The sequence below is a fragment of the Barbus barbus genome (genome assembly GCF_936440315.1).
Source record: "Barbus barbus genome assembly, chromosome: 4".
Classification (NCBI taxonomy): domain Eukaryota; kingdom Metazoa; phylum Chordata; class Actinopteri; order Cypriniformes; family Cyprinidae; genus Barbus; species Barbus barbus.
This window is the reverse complement of record NC_136732.1, coordinates 8681857-8704257: the sequence shown is the minus strand read 5'-3', so window position 1 is coordinate 8704257 and position 22401 is coordinate 8681857. Positions and strand designations below refer to the sequence as shown.

At 36.7% G+C, this 22401-nt stretch overlaps 1 protein-coding gene across 4 annotated transcripts in view; it reads left to right on the top strand.

Moving 5' to 3' along the window:
• LOC306868950 (cytohesin-1-like) overlaps nucleotides 1-22401 on the top strand; it is a gene marked incomplete at its 5' end in the record, with an annotated part of 39683 nt that overhangs the window by 11292 nt on the left and 5990 nt on the right. For 2 of the 4 annotated variants that reach the window (XM_079415434.1, XM_079415435.1), the window contains 8 exons: nucleotides 12438-12520; nucleotides 14369-14433; nucleotides 14760-14826; nucleotides 14919-15037; nucleotides 16929-17009; nucleotides 17455-17567; nucleotides 18009-18157; nucleotides 19300-19411. In XM_079415434.1, the coding sequence (XP_079271560.1) occupies nucleotides 12438-12520; nucleotides 14369-14433; nucleotides 14760-14826; nucleotides 14919-15037; nucleotides 16929-17009; nucleotides 17455-17567; nucleotides 18009-18157; nucleotides 19300-19411 (789 nt within the window). Of the gene's footprint in view, nucleotides 1-4216; nucleotides 4266-11829; nucleotides 11941-12437; nucleotides 12521-14368; nucleotides 14434-14759; nucleotides 14827-14918; nucleotides 15038-16928; nucleotides 17010-17454; nucleotides 17568-18008; nucleotides 18158-19299; nucleotides 19413-22401 lie in introns of those variants that run through there. The other 2 variants (XM_079415437.1, XM_079415436.1) reach the window with 2 other exon arrangements.

The window sequence follows — 22401 nt, the reverse complement described above, 5'->3', positions numbered from 1 at the left end:
TTCCAAAGTTTGAACAACATGTTTACATGAATTTTTATACTTGAATACTTGTAATTACGTATTGCAACATGGCTGGGTGTTGAAAAGTATGCCTGGTTAGAGCTCTTTCCCATAGTTAGGGGTGTGTGCTGTCTAAACCGCCACTTGAGAAAGAGATTTGACAGGAAATGTCACCTTAAACTGAACCCTGGCAGGAAGAAGCCTTCATCTCACTGCCTTTTAAAACTTATTGCTGCTGAGGATCGTGGGAAATGCAGTGCTGACTAATATTATTAGTTAGTTGAGCATTGTAAAGTTGGTTGGTATTGATTTTTATTTTCTCAGCTCAGCTCTGCTCAGTTTCCTGTCTGTGCGCTGTTGATTTTCTGTGTGACCGCTGTGGTCACGCGACTTCCTGTCATGTGTGGGTTAGGTGCTGTGTTAAGCAAGTGAAGGGCATGTGGGTTGTTGACAGTGTTTCGGTGTTATCATATACAGGACATAGATGTTTATAGTGGTGCATTTAGGCTACATGCACAGCAAATGGGATATGCTCTTGACTGGCATTTTAAATAAATCCAACCATTCATCCTTCAGTTTATAAAAAAACACATTTCTGTGGATGTAGCCTATTGGATGGTTATTAGGATGGGTATTAAAATTTCAAAATGTCATAGAGTTCATTCATGATATTGTGTGAATAACACATCCGTGTACGTTTGAGCACAAGTTTACTTTGGTGAGAGAGGAAATAGTAATGAAATTTAAGGTGTTTACTTCTATGCGTTTCAGATTTAAGTTGTTATTGTCTGTGATTTTGATGCATGTAATAGCAGTGCTGGACCCCTCCAAAACTTTTGGATGGTGGTTTTTACCAGTTTAACTGGCCTACATAAAGCTCAGACCTGAAACCCACTGGTTCACTTTCACCGGATGTTCATGCTGCTTTTCTTTTTACAATCAAAGTGGATATTTTGGACATTCTGTTTGACATAATTTTCATTTATAGTTGAACTATCCCTTTAGACATGGTTTAAAAACCAGAGGCTAAATAGCCTACCTCTTCATGACTGAAAAAAATTGGTCACACTTTATTTTAAGGTCCAATTCTCGCTATAAACAAACCATTAACTATGACGTTTGCCTCAATAAAATGCTAATTTGCTGCTTATAGTTAGTAAGGTAGTTTTTAAGTTTAGGTCTTAGGTAGGATTAGGGATGTAGAATATGGTCATGTAGAATATGTGCAAAAATGTAATATTAAGAAATTTTGTGAATAATTGCTAAACATTTCCCATGGTAATTGTCACTATCAGATCGAAAGGATCACCGTCTCATTCATATGTGGTGTTTGCTCATCAGATTTCTCCTGTACGCTTTCATTTGTTCATATAAACGGCAGGATGTTAACTCTGCAGAGCTTCAGGATGTTTGCTCAGCACAGCGGCCCGTCTGCTCCGGGCTCCCCTTCACAGATCGCACATCAGATCTGCAGCAAAATCCTCCAGTGCCCCATGATTGTTTAACTAGGCTAATGATAAAAATAAGTTAGTCTACATTCTTCATACACAGCTTGAAACACTCTGTTATTGTTGTTCGTGTTATTTTTGGCTTATGTCTGCTGCACTGATTCCCTGGCTTTCACTCGCTCATAAGAGTGTGTATGACACAGAAATGTGTCATCTCTCTGGAGTTCTGCCCTCCACTGATTTAAGAGGTGCTCAGGACATACTGAAGCTGACGGATTCCAGGAAAACACATTTAAAGATGATCTCAGGCCTTGATGAGTCATATTGATCATGCTCATATTAAGTTTATCAGCATAGATGAGCTACATACAGTAGGCCCACAAATGGAGAGATGTAAAGAGAAAACTAAAAAAAAAAAAATGATGTTGACATGAACACATTTTACATTTGTACTATTAAAAAAATGTTGAACGATTATGTGATTACTCGCGATTAATCGCTTCGAAAATGTAATTTTTTTTTGTTTACATAAGTTATGTGTGTGTTGTGTATATTTATTATGTATATATAAAGACACACACATGCATGTACAGTTGAAGTCGAATCTTTACATACACCTTTCAGAATCTGCAAAATGTTAATTATTTTACCAAAATAAGAGGGATCATACAAAATGCATGTTATTGTTTATTTAGTACTGACCTGAATAAGATATTTCACAAAGAAGATGTTTACATATATTCCACACACATATCGTATGTCAACAAAAACTATTTTGGATGCGATTAATCATGATTAATCGCAATTAATCGTTTGACAGCACTAATTTGATGTTATACACTAAAAAACAAAGCAGCTGTAGTTACCAGAAATTTACTGTAAAAAACAAATTTGGTAACTGATTCATAAATTTTATTATATACCAAATTACCAAATCTGTTTTTACTTTTATAATATATTGGCATTGGCAACTACCTTAAAAACCCAAACGGTAAAGAAAAAGCCATACGATTAATCAAAATTCATCACAAGTAGCTTTAAATAGCCACAAGGTAAATTCTAATAAATAGAAGGTGCTCTGTGTCAAATACACAAATATAAAACAAAACTTATGTAACTTACTGCAATAAACATTAATGTAACATCATAAGATGTTACATAACATGCGCATAACTAATAAGAAACTTAGACACTTAATAAGAAACTCACGCTGCTAAAAACTGTAAACGTACCAGTATTTTACTGTAAAATTACATGGAATGTTCCATTTGATATATGTGACCCTGGAGCACAAAACCAGTCTTAAGTCGCTGGGGTATATTTGTAGCAATAGCCAAAAATACATTGTATGGGTCAAAATGATAGATTTTTCTTTTATGCCAGAAATCATTAGGATATTAAGTAAAGATCATGTTCCATGAAGATATATTGTAAATTTATTAGCGTAAATATATAAAAACTTCATTTGGACAACTTTAAAGACAATTTTCTCAATATTTTGATTTATTTGCAAGTATTGTCCTATCCTAACAAACCATACATCAATGGAAAGCTTCTTTATTGACGAATTGACAATTAAGACTGGCTTTGTGGTCCAGGGTCACATATTATAGTTTTTCACTGTATAGAGTAAGGGAACTTACCATTAACCAATTAACATATTTGGTAACACTTTATTTTAGGGTCTCTTAACTAGTAGCTTATTAGCATGCAAATTACTAGAATATTAGCCATTTATTAGTAGTAATTAAGCACATATTAATGCCTTATTCTACATGATTTTATTCTACATCCCTAATCCTATACAATACCTAAACTTAATAACTATTAATAAGCAGCAAATTAGGAATTTATTGAGGGAGAAGTCGTAGTTAATAGTGAATAAGTGTTCCCTATTCTAAAGTGTTAACACATGTTTTTACCATAGAATTGTTATGGTCTTTTACCATTGAAATCATGATCGATTTTAGTGTCCAAATACATTTGTAGGGGCTTGCATAGAAATTAAACCCATGACCTTAACATTGATAGTGCCATGCTCTGTTTGAACTACATCAGCATTACATTTACACTACAACTAGTCTGTGTGAGTGACGTGAATGCGACTCATTGGCTTGAGTGAGACCGATGACATTTCCTCCCCTGCTTGGCCTCGTCATATGAACACAGCACTTCACACACCAAGATAATGCAGCTTTGCAAATGATTCAACAGTTGTGATATTACACCTAAATCAACCAAAACTGTGGTTGGCCAGATTTTATGTCCTGAGAGTTTAATGAGGAATGTGCTATGTGGACCAGAATGACAATATGAGACTAAATTATAAATTAAACATTATTAAAAAAACTCATTGTTCTCTTTATCCTTTGGCTGATATAACTTGGGCCACGTAAAGGGATCCCTCTTGTGGCCTGTGTATCTGCTTGACCTAGAAAAAAATGGGGTGAGCAAATTAGGAGTGAACATCTGCAAGAAAGACTAGATAATGACCACTAGATGGGGCTTCCTTGTTTGTGATGGCATGATGTCTAAGAGAGGAGGGAGGAGAGAGAGAGAGAGACAGAATGTGGGATGGAGAGGAGAGGAGTGTCTACACGGACTTCAGCAGAATGTGAAATGTGTCTTCCTGTTCCTCGGTTTGCTCTCTCTGCCGTTCTAAACACTTGACTGCCGCTTCTTACCTGGATATGTAGTCTGGGTTGAGTTTATCTGTGGTTGTGTTGCTAACTTGGAAAATGAAGAAGAAGAGAGAGTGAACAGAAGTGGACGGATATCAGAACGACGGATTGCTTTCACTAAAAATTGCAGAACTGGGTCAGTTTGCTTTAATACTTAAATGGCTGTACTTGGCTGGGTTTTTGGAAATGTTGAGACTTTGTGATGCTTCATGTATGACGTTACATTTTCTTTGCTGTTAAATGAATGTGAGTGTCTGTAATATGTACTGTTATATATTGAGTGGCCTGATTGCATTCAGAAGGATCATTTGTGGACTCGAGTAAACTCTCAGCCGTTATCTCAGTCTCTATTGAGCATGTGAGGTTAGTGGCACATGCTTCGCATCGCAGTCATCTGTTCCATTCCTGCTGCGTCTAGCAGTCACTGACCAACCATTAGCTTCATTTCATCCATCCACAAGAGTTATTGCATGTCTGTGAGGAGTTGTATGAGTACTAATTACACTCATCATGTTCAGATGAAGAATGTAAGGACAGAAAATATGTGGTCGACAGGTATGTTGTAATATGTAAAAATATTGCAGGTATGTTTTGTCAGGAGATTTCTGAAACAATCCTCGTTGTAGCTAAACTCAGGCAGAAAAGGGCTGTGAAGAAAGGTATTGTCTCATTTATCCAGAGGATAGTTGCAGTGGTGGCTTTATGGAGTTCAGTCATCAATGATCTGCCCACTGCTTCTGTGTTCGTCTGCCAAGCAGTCCCACGCGGCCCTTGGAAATGCTGGACTCTGTATTTTTCAGCAGGTCAGAACTGGTCCCCGCTCCATTAAAGTGAGGTCAGTGCCTTGAACAATGACCCTATACATGCAGTGAATGTGTTTCTTAGTACTTCAGTCTCTTAGGGTCATGCTACCAGAGGTCAGGTATGTGTCAGTACCTTTGCAAAGGCCATTCTATGTGTTATGCTTTGGAAGTACAACCAAAGAGATAAAAACAAGATAATATTTGGCACATTCAATTCCTGAGTTGTTGTATTTCTAACATGGTAAAGAGCTGCCGCTAGTATTAACAGAGGTATTCACACTGATTAGGCAAATGTTTCACAGTTTGGACTCAATAGTACAATTTTAAAGAGACCTCGATTGGGAAAGGGGTAAAACTCTTATTCAGACCTAGCAAATAAACACACGGAAACACAGACGTGTCTTTGGGTGATGAACAGTTTTTTTTGAGTAGGCTAAATGTGTAATGTTTACAGGCTGGCGGGACAGTGGCCCCTTTACAGAGACTTAAAACCAAGCAGTTCTATTGAAGACACTATGCAGGGAATCAGCTGTATTTGAGAAATAAAGACAGATAAATGCAGAGACAGTGTAAATGGGATAGTTCACCAAAACATTCTGTTATTAATTACTCACCCTCATGTCGTTCCAAACCCATAAGACCTTCATTCATCCTCTGAACATGTTCAAGGCCCACAAAGGTAATAAGGACATTGCTAAAATAGTCCATGTGACATCATTTGTTCAGTCTTAATTTTATGAAGCTATGAGAATACTTTTTGTGTGCAAAGAAAACAAAAATGATGACTTTATGACATGCGTGGATCGTGGTACTCTCGTGAATGCACATTGAAGACTGAACCGGAGGAGAACAAATTGTTGAATAAAGTCATTATTTTTGTTTTCTTTGCACCCAAAAAGTATTTCCGTAGCTTCGTAAAATTACAGTTGAACCACTGATGTCACATGGACTATTTTAGCAATGTCCTTGCTAAGTTTCTAGGCCTTGAACTAGTAGTTACCGTCTACGCAAGGTTAGAAAGCTCTTAAGCCATTACTTCAGTATTCCACTTAGCCAGCAAGTAAGTAGACATTTACCGCATTCCATCCATTTGTTTTCCAAACCACTTGTACTATATAGGATTGCAGGGGTGCTCTCAGGCAGGGAAACACCCTGGATGCACAGCCAGTCTATCACAGTGTTAAAATGTCTTTGGATTATGGGGGAAACCAAAGCACCTGGAAAAAAACCTTGCAAACTCCACACAGTAGGGATTCGAACCAGGGACTTTCTTGTTGTGATGTTTCAATTCTCCCTACTAAGCCACCATGCTGCCATTCAGCACATTCTTTCAAAGTGAATCACTGCACGCTTGTTGGGACAGTCTCCCTTGTGTTGCCAAGAGATAAGTCCTGAGGGACTGACAGCTTGTGTCCTGATTTTGGAGAAGAACCTTCTGGAACATTCTACTTTCTGGTCCTGAGTTGGTGGGTTGTACAACTGTCCTTGCTCCAATTCCTGAGACAAATGTCTGTCAGCATCTACTGTCATTATCCAGTAGATGTCTGTTGCCTTAGCAATGTAATTCTGTTAGTGTTACTGTAGGTTCCTACAATGATCAGGAATAAAACCAGGATCACTTGGAGAGCAGGGCTCCAGACAAAAAAATCGAGTAAGGAGCCATTGGCTCCTATAAAAGAAAAACTTAGGCGCCAAATTATTTTTTTAGGTGCCACAGAATAAAAGTGGTTTATTTTATTATTATCATTTTATTTTTACCCCCTATTTTAACATTTCAATCATTTTGTCATGTGTTTATGTCTTATCTTTTCTAGGCTTTATCAGCATTTTAATCCATCTTGTAGATGATCAGGTCGACCGGGGGACTAAGGTTCACTTAAAGTGTGAATTAAATTTCTTTTACAACTTGAAATATACAGTCACAAAGAATTGTTCGTTACACAGAATCTGTACCAATATCATGGACCATAAGCATCACTTGGCCACTGAGTGCAGTGCATCCTATAAATGTTGTCACGTCTTTCACACATTCAGTCTGTTTTTCTTCATTAGTAAAATGCAATTTTATAGGAGGAGTTGAATCATGTACAACACAATAAGTAAAAATATTAATATGCAACAGCGCATAAATATAGCAAAAGGGTGATTCTCTGAATTGGGTGCCCTTCAAGTCCCCCAAACTTACTTCAAAGATTTTCAATTGAAGGAAATCACAAAATGCATTTTAACGCTGTCAATTAATAGAACCAGGTGCCTTTGCATTATAATGCAACACAATTGCTTTTTTTTTATTTTAATTTAAATATAATGGGTTGCCTAAGTAGTAGACAACAAGCATGTTTGCATGTCCTCACTAACCATCATTACATTTTCATTGAATATCAAACAAATAAAAAGTGCAATTTATACCAAAATGTTGCTGCTAATATAATCATATGTTGGTCTACTTAAACTAAAATATATATATATATATATATATATATATATATATATATATATATATATATATATATATATATATATATATATATATATATATATATATATATATATATATATATATAAAAAAATGCATTAATTATATATGAAATTGCAATATTTATACACGTCCTCCAGTTTGTTTTCAACCCCGTCACGCCATATTATTTACCCCCCTATAAAAATAATGGATCAATCCCTGTGGCATCACATCCAGGCAGTGACATCACACAAGTCTCTTGAAGAACATGCTGCAAAGAAAGGCACTTGCCAGTATCTTTTCTTACCTATATTTCATGTTTTTCACTGTCAGATTAAGATTGTCAGGCTCAACATTTCAACTCTGTTATATGACTAAATGATAGTAAACAACGGTTTAAGAAGAATTAAATAATAGTTTTGCAAAACATTAAAATTTTATGATGTCCTAAATGCCACGTGGTGCTACTGTCTTAGCTAAGCTAACTGTTTTAGCTACTGTTAGCCAAAAACTTCAACCCCGTCACATTCAACCCCGTCACATTTTTTATTATAACAGGGTTGAATCGTTGTGACAGGGTTGAAAGTTTGACACTTCTTAGTAGATTACTCAATTGTAGACTTGTTGTATTGTAATGTGAACTGTCAGAAATAATCAATTATGGTATTTTATGTTCAATATTTCCAAATGGAAAGATCGATTGATGTTAGTGATTAATTAATGCTTAATGCTTTTGATTTAATGTTAAATACTTACTAAAATGTTTGTTTGTTTTTGCCAACTTTAATAAAATAAAATGTTATTGAATGTGATATCATTAATTTTACAGGTAAGAAATCCATACTATATTGAAATAATGATCATCACTTCAACCCTGTTATCATTTTCAACCCCGTTATGCAGAGTTCAACCCTGTTATTTGACAGTTTTTATTAATATTTTCGTGATAAGAAGACAAATTAGGTCAATGTTTGTTTTGCTGTGTGCAGAATTTACAGGACAGTCGGAAAAAATATGAAAGCCTAATTAAATCCTAATGTTAATGCATATTTTGTGATAAGATATGAAGACCAATGTTAGATGCAGTTTTCATGACCTGATTTGGTATTCAAATGGTGAGTATTTAAAAATAAAATTCTACATGCAATAAATGATATCAAACAAGGGACATCTCATTGAAAAGCTTCTACAAAAATTTACTTGAAAATCTTTTTAAATCATATTTAAACAGGGTCCAAGTGGTCTGTGACGGGGTTGAACTCCAAAACAACTTTCAGTAAGAAAAAACACTCGATATCGATTAGAATTTCATGCCTGAGGTGGGAAAATGTATTTTCTTAAAGGTTTGACTAATCCACTATCACATGAAATGATCAGAAATATAACTATTTAAGGTATATAAAAAAAAAAAGGTATGACCCAAAAGGCACCCAATTCAGAGAATCACCCATAACGCTCCTCTTTATAGTTATTTTTCTAGCTGACTGATGAGTTTATGGACACTGAGTGGTTATTCTGAGGTAAATGTATTACAATGCAATGTTTACAAGCTTTATACATTTCCTCAGTTTGAAACATGAGCTTTTACATAAAACATTTCAGTAAGTTGTACTATAGGCTTTCTTATTGCCTACCTTTTGATCATGTTCATTTCATACTATAGTAGTAAATCGAAATATATAATGGGTTCACTTGCTGCTTTAACTGAGGTGCTAAAGAGTTCGCGCCTGAGCATTAAGTGCGATACTCTCCGCTCGCGCGATCCGGACGTATACACGGACCGTGTGGACGCGGCATACTGGTGTTTATATTATCACCTTTCAGGTCTCTCTCACTGCGTTCAGCAGACTGTGTGCGGCAGAGACGAGGACTGTTTGAAACTCTTTTCCAGTAAAACTTTGATGCGCATCGTCTTATGTAAGTTTAATACGTGAACATAACAAAAGATGTGAGCGCAAAACAATCGGGAAAAAAGTCCTTTCATGCAAATTATATATAGTCGCCAGTGGCGACCTCAGCAAAAACTTCACTCGCAAATTAATATTTTTGGTCGCAAATGCGACCATTTTAGTCGCAGTTTGGAGCCCTGGAGAGGTTGTATGTCTCTGCAGTTTCTGCAGCTCATTCATTACATATTAAATTCAGAGCACTTGGGCTTATTTATGGCCTTTTTTATTTTACCGTAGAGCCTTGGGCTCCCATAGGCACAGGCTAAACTGGGTTAGATCCAAGAGAGGAGATCCTCGAGTATTAATTTCCTGACTTTGAGAGGAGAGTTCTCCGGTGGTTCTGGATGGAAAATAAGTGTGTGCCAATTCTGACAAGATGGAAATTGGGCTGGGTCTTCAAGGGCTTGTTTATGTCAAGAGGCTCTCGGTAATTGCGGTTTTCTTTGCTGGGTTATGGTGCCTGTGCCCATTAGAAAGGTCTCCACCCTTCCATTCACTCTGAACAACTGTAGAGCTGCTTTAGCGACTAATCAGAGCAAAACACTCTTCACTGTTCCGGCCTTAAATAAGGACCGCACAAACAGGTCAATAAAAACTCCTGCTGCTGTCAGCAGCAGAACTCAGAGGAGAGATGTGAGCATGCACACTAAATATGTCAGCGAAAAGCCCATGATAAACCAGGTCAATGAATAAGCAGAAGAGCATGTTCTGGATAATACCCTGATCAAACCAGCTGAGCTGTGTTTCACAAACACAGAACATGGGTGTGTGAGACACGAGTTTTGGCACTTTTATATTCATACGCAATCACTATTTTAAGCGCATCTGAGAATATAGGCTACACTGGGTTCCAAAACTCTGGGACCACTAATGAAAATGCTTTTAGGTTTATTTTATGCCATAATGTTTATTTTCATCCTATTCCATATTTTTCTAAAACAGACCGATATTTATCTGGCATCTAATAAAACCTAAAAACACTGCTACCAAATAATACCAATGCTGCTAAAATATGATACTAAATGCACCAATGTACAAAAACAATTAAATTGATTAAACATAATAATCAGTATTAACAATTCTTCTGCCAAATAATAAAGTCGCTGTTTACATATTGAAAATATTGTTGTTTACAGTTAAAATTAAGCTAGTGTAATCAGTGTTTAATCAATCAGCCAATTTAGACATAACATAAAAACACAAATTAAAGCCAGCACTGCTTGAAAAAATATAGTTGAGATGATAGAATAATTACCCTGTATTAGTCTTTACCATTGGAAGCTGCTTAGTTAAGAAAATACTTAGGAAAATGCTTAGTCAATGGTATTTGAGCAATATAGACACACCGCAGCTGTTTGTAACTTGTTTCTAATGTACAATAATTTTAGCTGTCTGCTTTATATTGCATAATGGTATTTCTTATATTTTATTAACTATCACCTTTAAGTAGCGCCAATAGTTTTACCATTTACTGTAGTTGTTCTTCTAGTTATTTACCTGGAGTTGAATGACTTGCACATTGACAGAAAATGGTTTACTTTTGCATTGCAAAATAAGATGGATAGGGACAGAAAGAGCGAGAGATGACTGGTTTTGTTTGTGACTCTTGACACTTTAGCTGTGTGTGTGGGTTCATGTGTGTGGGATGTTGTAGCAAGTGTGGGTGATTCTGATTACCAGCCTGACGACTCCACTGAAATTACTAATAATTTGAGACCTGATCTGATCCCGTAGCCCTAAAATTTGAGATTGACTCTCTTATCAGTTTTGTAGCTATGCTACATCGCTCTTAATTCATGTTAAGTAATTTCATTTTTAAAGGCATCTTTTCAGGAAGTCGTGCATTTACATCTTACAGCCCCTAGTGAGCAAGTCCGAGGCGGTTGTGCCAAGGAAAAAAACTCCAGGAGATGTTTAGGCAGTGGAGGGAAAGAACCTGTGTGGGAAACCAGTCCTCCTGTGGCATTACAGTGAAATCATGCTCCTCATGTGGGTTTTTTGAGAAAAGCAAACACTGAGCTCTCTCTTCATCTCATTTCATTGTTCATTGCTGAAGAAAACAGAACTGTGATGTTTCTGTGTCTGTAACTTGCATGATTTTGAGGGGTTTTCCATAATCAGACTGCGTCAGTACAGGAGTCAGAATACAGCAGTGTGTATGTGAAGTGGTTCATCATGTCTTTCCCTCAGACTCTGAGAACTTACAAGGGTTTTTACATGGTTAAATTAAGTTTCTTTTCAAATCAGCTTTCATTTATTCTGTGCAAAATTTGTCACATGTTTTTTTTTCATAATTTGGGATGGTGTTTGTAGGGTCATACACTTTTTAGGGTGATTATGCCAATGTTTTGGAGGTTTTTAGAGTGTGTCAACCAAGTATGAGCAGATTATTTTGCAGTTTAAGTTTTACTTAATGATTTTGATGGATTGTGATGAAAGCTTTTATTTGTTACAGTTGGAAAAATCACTGTATGATCCCTTTAATTTCAGTCGTAACTGAATGTTTCAGAGGGATTATCTGCTGTGAAATGAGTGGTTTTCGGCACCCTCACAGATGGGTTTCGAAACAGTGATGGATTGCCATGGCTACAGGAGGATACTGTGAGTGAGATCTAGCAGTCACATGGTGAATGAAAGTTTGTGAGGACACTGTAGCGTCTGGCTAGAGAGCAATAAGCCTGTTTCTGTGATGCTGAAGGCATAATTTAGGCAAGTTTGCTGGTCTGCTGATTTTTATTGATTTGTGCATTATCATTTGCATCTGTTTGAGCCTCTTGAGGACATCTGCAGGTATTTGCAGGTCTTTTTGTTTACTCTTTTATGCCACTGTGCTTTTTTTACTCTCTCTTGCATGTTTGGAGCAGCTTACGCTTACCTACTCAACCTCCTCTTCATCCAATTACAGTATTATAATGCATCACAATGTTGAACCGTGGAAAGGAAACAACCCTGGTTGTTGTTTCTTTACAGTAATATGTTGACGATTGATGTGTGTATGTCGCTGCTGTGTTGATTTACCATATCACCCTGTTAGCTTGTAATATCTGCACGACAACACTGACAGTTTTTTTAAATGTTTTTATTTTTCTTGTCCTCAGTGCCTGACGACCTCACGCCTGAGGAGCAGAAAGAGCTGGAAAACATCCGCCGGCGAAAGCAGGAGCTGCTGGACGACATTCAGGTAATGAAGAACTGGGGTGAATCATTCATTCAGCTCCAGCTCTAAATGTTTTAGCTGCATGTCTAGTAGAGGGACCAATTCTCACTATCAACTATCATGCCTGTTGTTAACATATTGGCTGTTTATTAGTGCTTATAAAGCACATATTCTGCATTCATCCCTAATCCTACCCAATACCTAAACTTACCAACTACCTTACTAACTATTAATAAGCAGCAAATTAGGAGATTATTGAGGCAAAATCCATATTTAATGGTTTGTTAATAGCAAGAATTTAACCTTAAAATAAAGTGACTGAATGTTTCAGTTTTTCAGAGAGCCTATGAGCTGTCTCTGCATCTGTCCTCCACTCAGTTTAGCTAAATATCTTCTGATCTTTTACTAAAGGTTTATTTACACATCAGAGATTTGCTGAAGCAGGCAGTGCCCTAACAAAACGACACTGAAACAGAAATGTGGCATAAACCAGATTTTGAAATTTGAAATACCTATATTATGGTATTTTGGTATTCAGTATTCTCCCAAATGTGATAAATTTATGGCAAGTTAGTTAAACAAAGACAGACTGATGTCTCATATTTCACCTTTTGAAAAGTTTTCTTTAGTATTAGCATTTTGTATTAATGTGCCAAGTTGCAAAGTTAAATAAATAAAGGCATTAGTTATATTATCATTTCCTCTTATTTCACAGCTGCTATTAAAGAACTTCAGGAATCTAAAAATATATGTGCCATAAGTGGTGATAATGTAGAATCTGACCAGTAATTCACTAAATATGAACACAATTTGTCCAAATAGGAAATGACTCAAGCTGACAGGAACAGGGTGGAATTGTTTAGGAAAGGACACTCATACATGAGCTAAATGTTGATCATTTTCAGCTTTGTTACTATGATACAATCAAATCGATTCAATCTGTCATGGCACTGACTTCCATACATACTGAAAATGACCTTTTCCATGAGAATGTTTAATTTCTTACAGCTTAACAATTTTAAGAAAGCTTCCCTCCCCTCGCTAAAACACATTTCTACATGTTAAGGTCTTCTGACAGAGAGATTCTGTTCTTGAGGCAGTTTTCCATTGGGAAAACGAACGTCTGGGAAAACCAAAACAGCCTTTTCTTTGCTAGTGAATTTTTTAGACCTGTAAACAGACAAGAACAAACACTTGAGCGAATTTCACCACCATACAGTTGGTGGTTAAACAGGAAACATGAATACGAGGAGGGAAAGCTCTTCATTGTGTGACCTCAGGACCAGTCTGGCTCCAGACCGTCACTAAACTCTTGACAGACGAGATGGGCTTGTATCCTAACTCCATTAATCTCTACAAACACATGGTGAAATAATCCAATTTTGATGTCTCTAGTCTTTACTCTGGGGCCTTTCTCCAGTTGTCCTCCTTTAATGCCATTTATATCAAACAGAGCAGTCTAGAGCAAACGATTCATTCGCTGGAATTAGATTTGAGCTGTTAATGTCAGGCCTCGGTGAGGTGGGACAGGACACATGCAGAGCACTCTCTTCTAGTAGACCTTTACACACTGTCCTAATCATGCGCAGATAGGTGTGTGCTTAAACAGTAAGGTAGGAGAATCCAACCTCGATTGGTTGATTTTGTTACTTCATGCTGAGCTTCGCTTTCTTCAAAGACCGAAAATTTGCTGTTGAAACTTTCATCATTCTTTGTAAGACATGGTGACTGTAAATGGGGTTGTTTTACTCACAACACGACAGAATGTGCATGTCTTTTTGTTTCATTTCTCATCTTTATCAACCACTGTTGTAGTGTTGTTATCTCTGGGGTCTCTTTTGATTTGAACCATCTCATGTCCTCTCACCACAGCGTCTGAAAGATGAGATAGCCGAAGTGACGAGTGAGATCGAGAACCTGGGTTCCACAGAGGAGAGGTGAGTGGGTATCCCCTGACAGACTACTCATACGCACCTCACTTACATTGACACGCTCACTTTGTGAGTCATTCTTGAGGTCAAATCTGACTAGTATCTTAGCATCTAGCTACACAATCTACCAAAATTAAGCACAATAGAGAATTTCCAGACAACTGTCAGTGTATTTTTGTGTGTGAAAGAATGTAGATATTAAAAAAAACGATTCCAGTACTCTTAAAAATAGAACCAAATTTCAATTCAACTTTTGGATCCATTAATCAGAGATTATGGAGGATGTCAGTATGGCTGTATATGAAATTAAAAAATCATTATTATCGCTGCAGGAAAAACATGCAGAGGAACAAACAAGTGGCAATGGGCCGCAAGAAATTCAACATGGACCCCAAAAAGGTGATTAAGTAGTCTATTAAAGCATATTCACTGAATGAATTTTGTCTTTTTTTTTTAAAGGCTAAAAACCTTCAATGCATGTGTTTTTGTAGGGGATCCAGTTCCTCATTGAAAATGACCTTCTGAAGAACACCAGTGAAGACATCGCACGCTTTCTCTACAAGGGTGAAGGTCTTAACAAGACCGCAATAGGAGACTACCTGGGAGAGAGGTGAGTGTGTGGATATCAGTGCATGTCCATTGGGTCAGATAAAGGGCCACTCACTCAATAGAAAATAAAATGATGGATCCCAGTAGTCATAGTGATGTTTGACTAATGCAAATCATTTTTTCTCAGTTAAGGCTTCTAAGAGGTAGAAGTAGCTGCAGTCTATCCATCTGTGTTTCTTTAAGATGCTGAAATTTCACTGTCTAAAAGGTCCATTGTGTCCACTGTCAGTAGTGTAGAGATGCACACAAAGCACCGCTCCCACAGAAGTCAGCTTCATCCCAAACAGCATTCTGCTGGTCAGCGCGGTGAATTCTTGATGAAAAATCTGTGTGGGGAATTGTTTTCCTCCTACAAAATATTACCGATCACACAGATTCCTATTGAAAAATGCAATGCAGAATGTTGCCGTTCAATGATAAATGTGACTGCGAAGTCCTTTTGTTTGGTGTTGCATATTTGCATTAGCTAAATATAGTTTGAATCAATAAAGTGTAGCTTACCCAATGTGTTAGAATCACCAAAGTTCATATCGCAGAATAGTTTTGACTTTAAAACTTGTAAGCAGCATTATATTACTTCTATACTGTTAAATCCACCATTACTAGAAACATTAGTTTAGTTTAATATCTGTCAGCCGGTCTTTGTGCTAAATTCCTGGAAACCGGTGTCATCTTCTTACTGTAATTTGTACAGATATACAGGATAATGTGGATTGCTCTGTAAATCCCAGTTGCATTTGATTAGCCTTTTATCCTGACTCATATTTAAGGAATGTTGCCTCAAACAGGACTTGAATTACTGAATTCAGTTCCCATATTGAATTCAGTAATTCAAAGAGGCGTGTTATTCTAGTTCGCTGGGCAACACCTAGTGACTTGGTTGCATCTGCGCAAGAATTCCTTTTTTTTCTCTCTTTGTCTCATCTTGGGTTTCATTCCCACTGCTTCCTTGTTTTCGCTTCTGCTTTGGTCTGGGTGTGGCTGCTGAAAAAGTCAGGAAATGGAGAGCAGGGCTCTGTAAGACAACAGATCAGATTGTATCTCTGAGCACTTCCGCTCCTCTGGTAGGGAGGGGTCTGCGCTGCTTTGTTCAGTGAGTGCACTGTCACCAGATCACTGAGGAAGGGTGTAGAGAGGACAAAATTGCCATCATCCCCATGAGGGATATCACATCCTCTGCTTGTAGAGGTTAAATGGCAAGGCATTGAAAACTGGTGCTGTGCTGAATGATCTCGCATCCACTTTGTCTTGAATAAGTCTTGTGCAAGAGACTGAGTTATCAACTTTTATCTACACAAGATAAATGTGCTTATCCTTATTGCATGGAAATGAGCAGCCAGTACATTTTTCGAAATCTCTCCTTTTGTGTTCCATGAAATAAAGAACGCCATACAGGTTTGAAACAACATGAGTGTTATTAAAAATGACAGGATATTTATTTGTGGGTGGATAGTTCACCCAAAATTGAAAATTATGTCATTCACTCATCCTCATGTTGTTACAAACCCTTAAGACTCATCTTTGAAACACAAATTTAATCAAATGAATTCCACCAAAACTTTCAAGCATTGAAAAGTTCATAAAGACATCATAAAAGTAGTTTATATGAATCAAGCAGTTTAATCCAAATCATTTGGAGAGAGAAATCATTTGTATACGATGAACAGTTTTAAGTTAGATTTTCATAAATAATTAGCAATGCACATGGACAGAACACTTAAATATATGGTAAGCATAAGGTGAACAAAAATATTATAGGTCTGGAATAATAAGAATTTTCTTTTTGAGTGAACTATCCCTTAAAACTATTAAGTGTACTATAGGTTGCTTTGGATAAATGTGTATGTTGAATGTTACTTACCACTTGCTCTAATTTCCACTTTGCTCAACAGGGATGATTTCAACATCCAAGTCCTTCATGCTTTTGTGGAGCTGCATGAGTTCACAGATTTGAACCTGGTTCAGGCTCTCAGGTAAAACTGACTGTAGAATCCAGTGTGGGTCACTTAGTCTCACTGTCTCTATTGGTATGTTCCAAATGGCATACTACCTACTACCTTTTCATTATATACAGTATGTATAATGTGTGGAAATAATACATTTGGAATTTATGAAAGACCTGCTATATTTGCCACTGTGTGCAGTATGCAAACAACACAATTCATTGGGTACAGTATTCCAATATATCAGCTGTGATATCAGACACCCAAGTATGCAACATAATGAGAAATATATAAAACAATACTACTACATGATTACTGTATAAAAGCAGTACACTGACATTTCATTGTAAATATAACCAGTTTATAAGAAGTATGTGTAATTTAATCTCAGTGCTTAGTGTTTTGATGCTGACGCACACATCTCACTTTGAATGTCCTTGTATATAATGTCATTATGATATTTGTCTTCACACAGGCAGTTTCTCTGGAGTTTCAGACTTCCTGGAGAGGCCCAGAAGATTGACAGAATGATGGAGGCGTTTGCCCAGCGCTACTGCCAATGCAACCCGGGAGTCTTTCAGTCCACAGGTGGCTCTGCTTTACATTTTACTCTGTGTTCAGTGTTCAATCATGCATTTATAGCATTTTCAAGAAACATGAGCTGTGTTTTACCAATACTGTTTTCCCCAGTAACGCTCACAAATGGAGAGTTTGAAATCTTGAACCGGACAGATGCATTCTTCTCTAAATAAATTACATTTACCAGTAGTCTATATTTCCAACAGTTAAAAGAAATTTCCAGGCAGATAGCATTACAAATTTGCTTTGGTCTGTTTGCTGTGTATGTATTACACTCTCTTGTGTATCATGTCATGTTAACTTCACCCTCAGTAACTTCACAATCATACTACTACTTATTATCATTCATTCAACTTACAGTATGAACGTGAAATATTTAAAGTACAGTGATGGAAAGATGCTGAATGTTATTGTGAACGGTTGTGACAAAGTGTTTTTTTTTTTTTGCAGACACATGCTACATTTTGTCCTTCGCCATCATCATGTTAAACACCAGCCTTCACAACCCAAACGTAAAGGACAAGCCCGCAGTAGAGCGTTTCATCTCCATGAACAGAGGCATTAATGATGGAGGAGACCTGCCAGAAGATTTGCTCAGGGTTGGTCTCCTCTCACTTCTATTTGTGTCTGTAGACTTATTTATGTTCTTGTGTTTATTTTAGAGTATAGCTCACGCTCCAGAATCGTATACAAGTGTTTGGAATGAGTGACCACACATATGTGCATAAAAATATTTCTATAAATGTTTGGCTCCTTAAATTTATATATTTTATGGTTATGTACTGTATATCTGTGCTTGTCCTTACCAAATTTATTCTGAGACAAGGTACAAGGTAATGGTTTTATGTCAAGCACACATTTTGGAACAAGGAGAAGATGTAACTATTTGCAAATGGTGCACAAACCGTAACCGTCTGATATTCAAAGAGTTATTGTCCTACATTTTCCAATTCGCCCTTCTCTCATATCTCTTCATTTGCCTGTCATTGCTGTCATTAGGGATGTAAATGAAAATGAATGATGTGATTAACTAAAATGCAGAGTAATGGCAAGCAAAACAGAATAGCAGGAAGTGAAAAAGCATGTCTTAGCTTGCCTTGTTCAGAATAGAGCTTTAATTACTATGTTTACAGGAATAGTGAATGTGTAGATTGTAAGCGTCTCTTTGGAAGACTATGCTTCTTGATTGAAATATAATGTGTTTTCAAACATGTTTATGAATGGTCTAACATGACAAATTAAAAATTGAAAAAATATAATCACTGATTATGTTGATGAATAAAGATTTAAATGTGTAAAATAAAGTTAAAATTATAAGTAGGGCATGGTTGCACCTTCTTATAAAGGACTTTCGTCTGCTAGACGGCCATTGGGACAAGACCACAGGAACCAGATGAGTCCTCTGCACAATCGGACTCTGCTGCAGCCTAGATTTAAACTGCTGGTTTTGTCTGGCCAGAGGAGAACGGCACACTATTTCGATAAATTATTTCCCCATTTAATACTGTAAAGCTGCTTTGACACAGTTTGCATTGTAAAAAGCGCTATATAAATAATGGTGACTTGACGTGACTTTGCCTAACCATTCTGAATGAATAACTTGCATGCACTTCTATTGCGTTGTGTCTTAACATATAAGGATATTTGTTGCTGTTCTGTAAGTGGAGTGTATGTGCTTGTTTATGGCTTGTTTGTGCTTGTTTATGGTTAACTTCATAGTCTTCTGCTTTGAATCGTGCAGAACCTATACGAGAGCATCAAGAACGAGCCCTTCAAAATCCCTGAGGATGACGGCAATGACTTGACACACACTTTCTTCAACCCAGACAGAGAGGGCTGGCTGCTCAAACTGGGTGAGTGGGACTACATGAGTAAAATATGTATTCATTTTTACCTTCACATGCACTTACGCTTGAATAAGAGATGTCCTGATGGAACACATGGATTGAGTGTGAGATTTAAGGTTTACACGCACTTCTTGTAAGCCCATTTCTATGATCTTCACAACATTTCTACACATCATATTATACAGTAGCACATCTTTCCCTCTGCTCTCTTGATGGATCAATATCTCCTCTCACATCATATGAAGGTAATCACACTTCATGATCACAATGAATCAACTGCTTGAGATTGAACACATCCTTTTATAATTACACATAACTCACTGTTGTGATGTCACTGTCATGAGAGCTGCAAGAGAAACTGCTCCTTCAGTTTTCAGTTATAATACAACAACTGGTTGTTGTTTTAATGAATAATGAATTATATAAAGGTATATCCGTGGTTACTGTAAAATACCAGTAAACACATCTATGAGTGCACGTTCTATATTTATAGAAAAATGTGTATTCATAAAATGTAGAAAACTTCCCAAGCAATTGAATTTTATATATTTATGACTTTTCAGGTCCAGAAATCACACTTTTATAATTCTTCAAAGCCACCTGGTTGAGAACTACAGCTTCAGAGCATTATAGAGACTTCATAGAAAGCATAAATCATGTCAGGCGAATGATACAGGGATCTTCATTGAGGGTTTCACAGAGAGCCTATCAATTATTGTTTGAAATGACAAACCGCAACAAAAATACAATATTTAACTTCAAAAGTCGGTCACCAAAGTTGACCAGTGTCCCTCCCATATTGTAATTAAGTAGAATAACATAATTTACAGAAATATGATTCATACATATACATCAGTTAGTTATACTGCTTTGCGGTAAGCATCAAGACAAAATAAATTCATTAGTATTTTACTATAGCATATTATTATGGACCATGCTTAAAATGGTCTGACAAAGGTTAAAGACCCCTGAAAACAAAACTGCAGTCAGAGACATTTCCCCACTTTATTGAAATGGACAGGAAAGCTGTTAAATTTTGTCAGTTGAATGCTTTCCAGTGTATATTTGTACTTGTATCCCCTGTTTTATTTTGGAATGGTCCTCCGTAATTCACAGTAACAGGAAATGCATAAGGTCTTCCTTTGATCAGAGAGGCAGCGTGTGGGGAGTATGATTTTCCTATTTAATTTAATTTTTTTTTGTTTCCTTTTCTTCCTCGTTTGTTTGTTTGTTCCCATGATTTTGGCTGTTGTCTTTCCCTCAGGAGGTATGTACACCTGTTCTTCCCAAACAATCGCTCATCTCTCGCTCTCAGGTGCTTTTGGTGATCAGCCTTGCTTCCTGTCCCCTCTTTCTGTTATTAGCCACTATAGGTTCATTTTTTTTCCATGGGGTTCGTCTTTCCATGAGTTTTTACATGTTCCTTCATTTGTTTGTCTGATCGCTCGTTTTGTTCATTGAATCAGTGATTTTTGTCCATGTGCCACCCTGTCTCTGCGTGGTGGCGGGTGCTTGGTTTTTGATTTTGTGACCGCTGTATTGAAGAACACCTCTCTCTGTTTGCTGTGGTGTTCCAAACGTTCTCTCGGTGTCATTTCCACTTTGGGAGCTGCAGTATTTTCTGCTTCCTCTCAGTCTGAACGGAGCCCAACAAACCCCAATTGAAAAAAGCAAAAAAGAAGATTAAAGGGATCAGCATAAAAGATTAAAGGCATAGTTCACCCAAAAATAAAAATTCTGTCATTGTTTACTCACCCTCATGTTGTCCCAAACACATATGATTTTCTCCTGAGGAACACAGCATCTGTCCCCATTCAGATTCATTTTATGTAGAAGTGAGCGATACGCTGCAATACACTGGTATAAATTTTGGATTATCGTCTCTTTGAGGTTCAGCCATTCCAATTAAAAAAATAAAAATAAAATAGGGCTGTACGATATATTGCATGTGATTGTCATGCTCATCTCATCAGTAAAGTAAAAAAATTAGTCGTAAATCTCCATCACCTGCTTTCAGATGGACCCGCATTTAATACACTCCATCTGAAAGCAGGTGATGGAGATTTACGACTACTCACGGAACCGGCTTTACTGACGAGATGAGCATGACAATCACATGCAATATATCGTGCAGCCCTAAAATAAAATAAATCAAGTGATTTTAAACCATTCAAGCACTATAAACTGCAAAAGAGAACTCAGTTCAGTACTTGTGCAATGTCTAAGAAAGGTTTCTGTGTGAACAAACCGCAAGCATGCGAATATAAAGCCGCCTCTCAGATGCAAACGTTTGCGGCCTATTGTTCTTAAATGGGCAAGTACACAAAACACAGCTGGTTATTTCTCAAGTAAAAATAAACAGTTGGTAGAAAATCATGTCATCAGTACATTATATTAGATTTGTGCATTAGGTCTTAAAGTGACAGCAGCCTAACACACATGCTACTGTCTGTGTAATGATAATTAAACGACAAAAGACAGAAAATTACTCACTGCTCTTGAATGAGTAATTTTTGTAGATTTAATAAGAATCAATGTATATTTAATTCATGTATAAAAGACTATGCAGTTTTTTTTTAACTTTTGATTACTTGTTCATTTTCTGTACTATTTGTTGTTGTTGTTGTTTTTATAGATGGATGTGAAAAAGATAGACCTGAATTATTTTCACTGTTCATATTTTCTTACTGTCTGTTTACTTTTGAGCTTTTACTTGCATTGGTTAGGCTAGTATTTTTTAGTATTTGTTTTTGCAGTGAATTGGCGAGAATTGTGAAATTTCTAGGCTAAATATAAATAAATAAAAAGTCTAAAATTATGTCAGGACAAATGCATTTAGGCAAAAATAACTTTTTTTTAGCAAAAATAATAATGAAATAACGTTGCACATATAAGATTTTGGTCACATAATAATTTGGAAAAGAGCAGCTGGGACATACTTCTAAACATTGTCTTTGTGTTCTGTTGAAGAAGGAATTCATATGGGTTTGGAACAA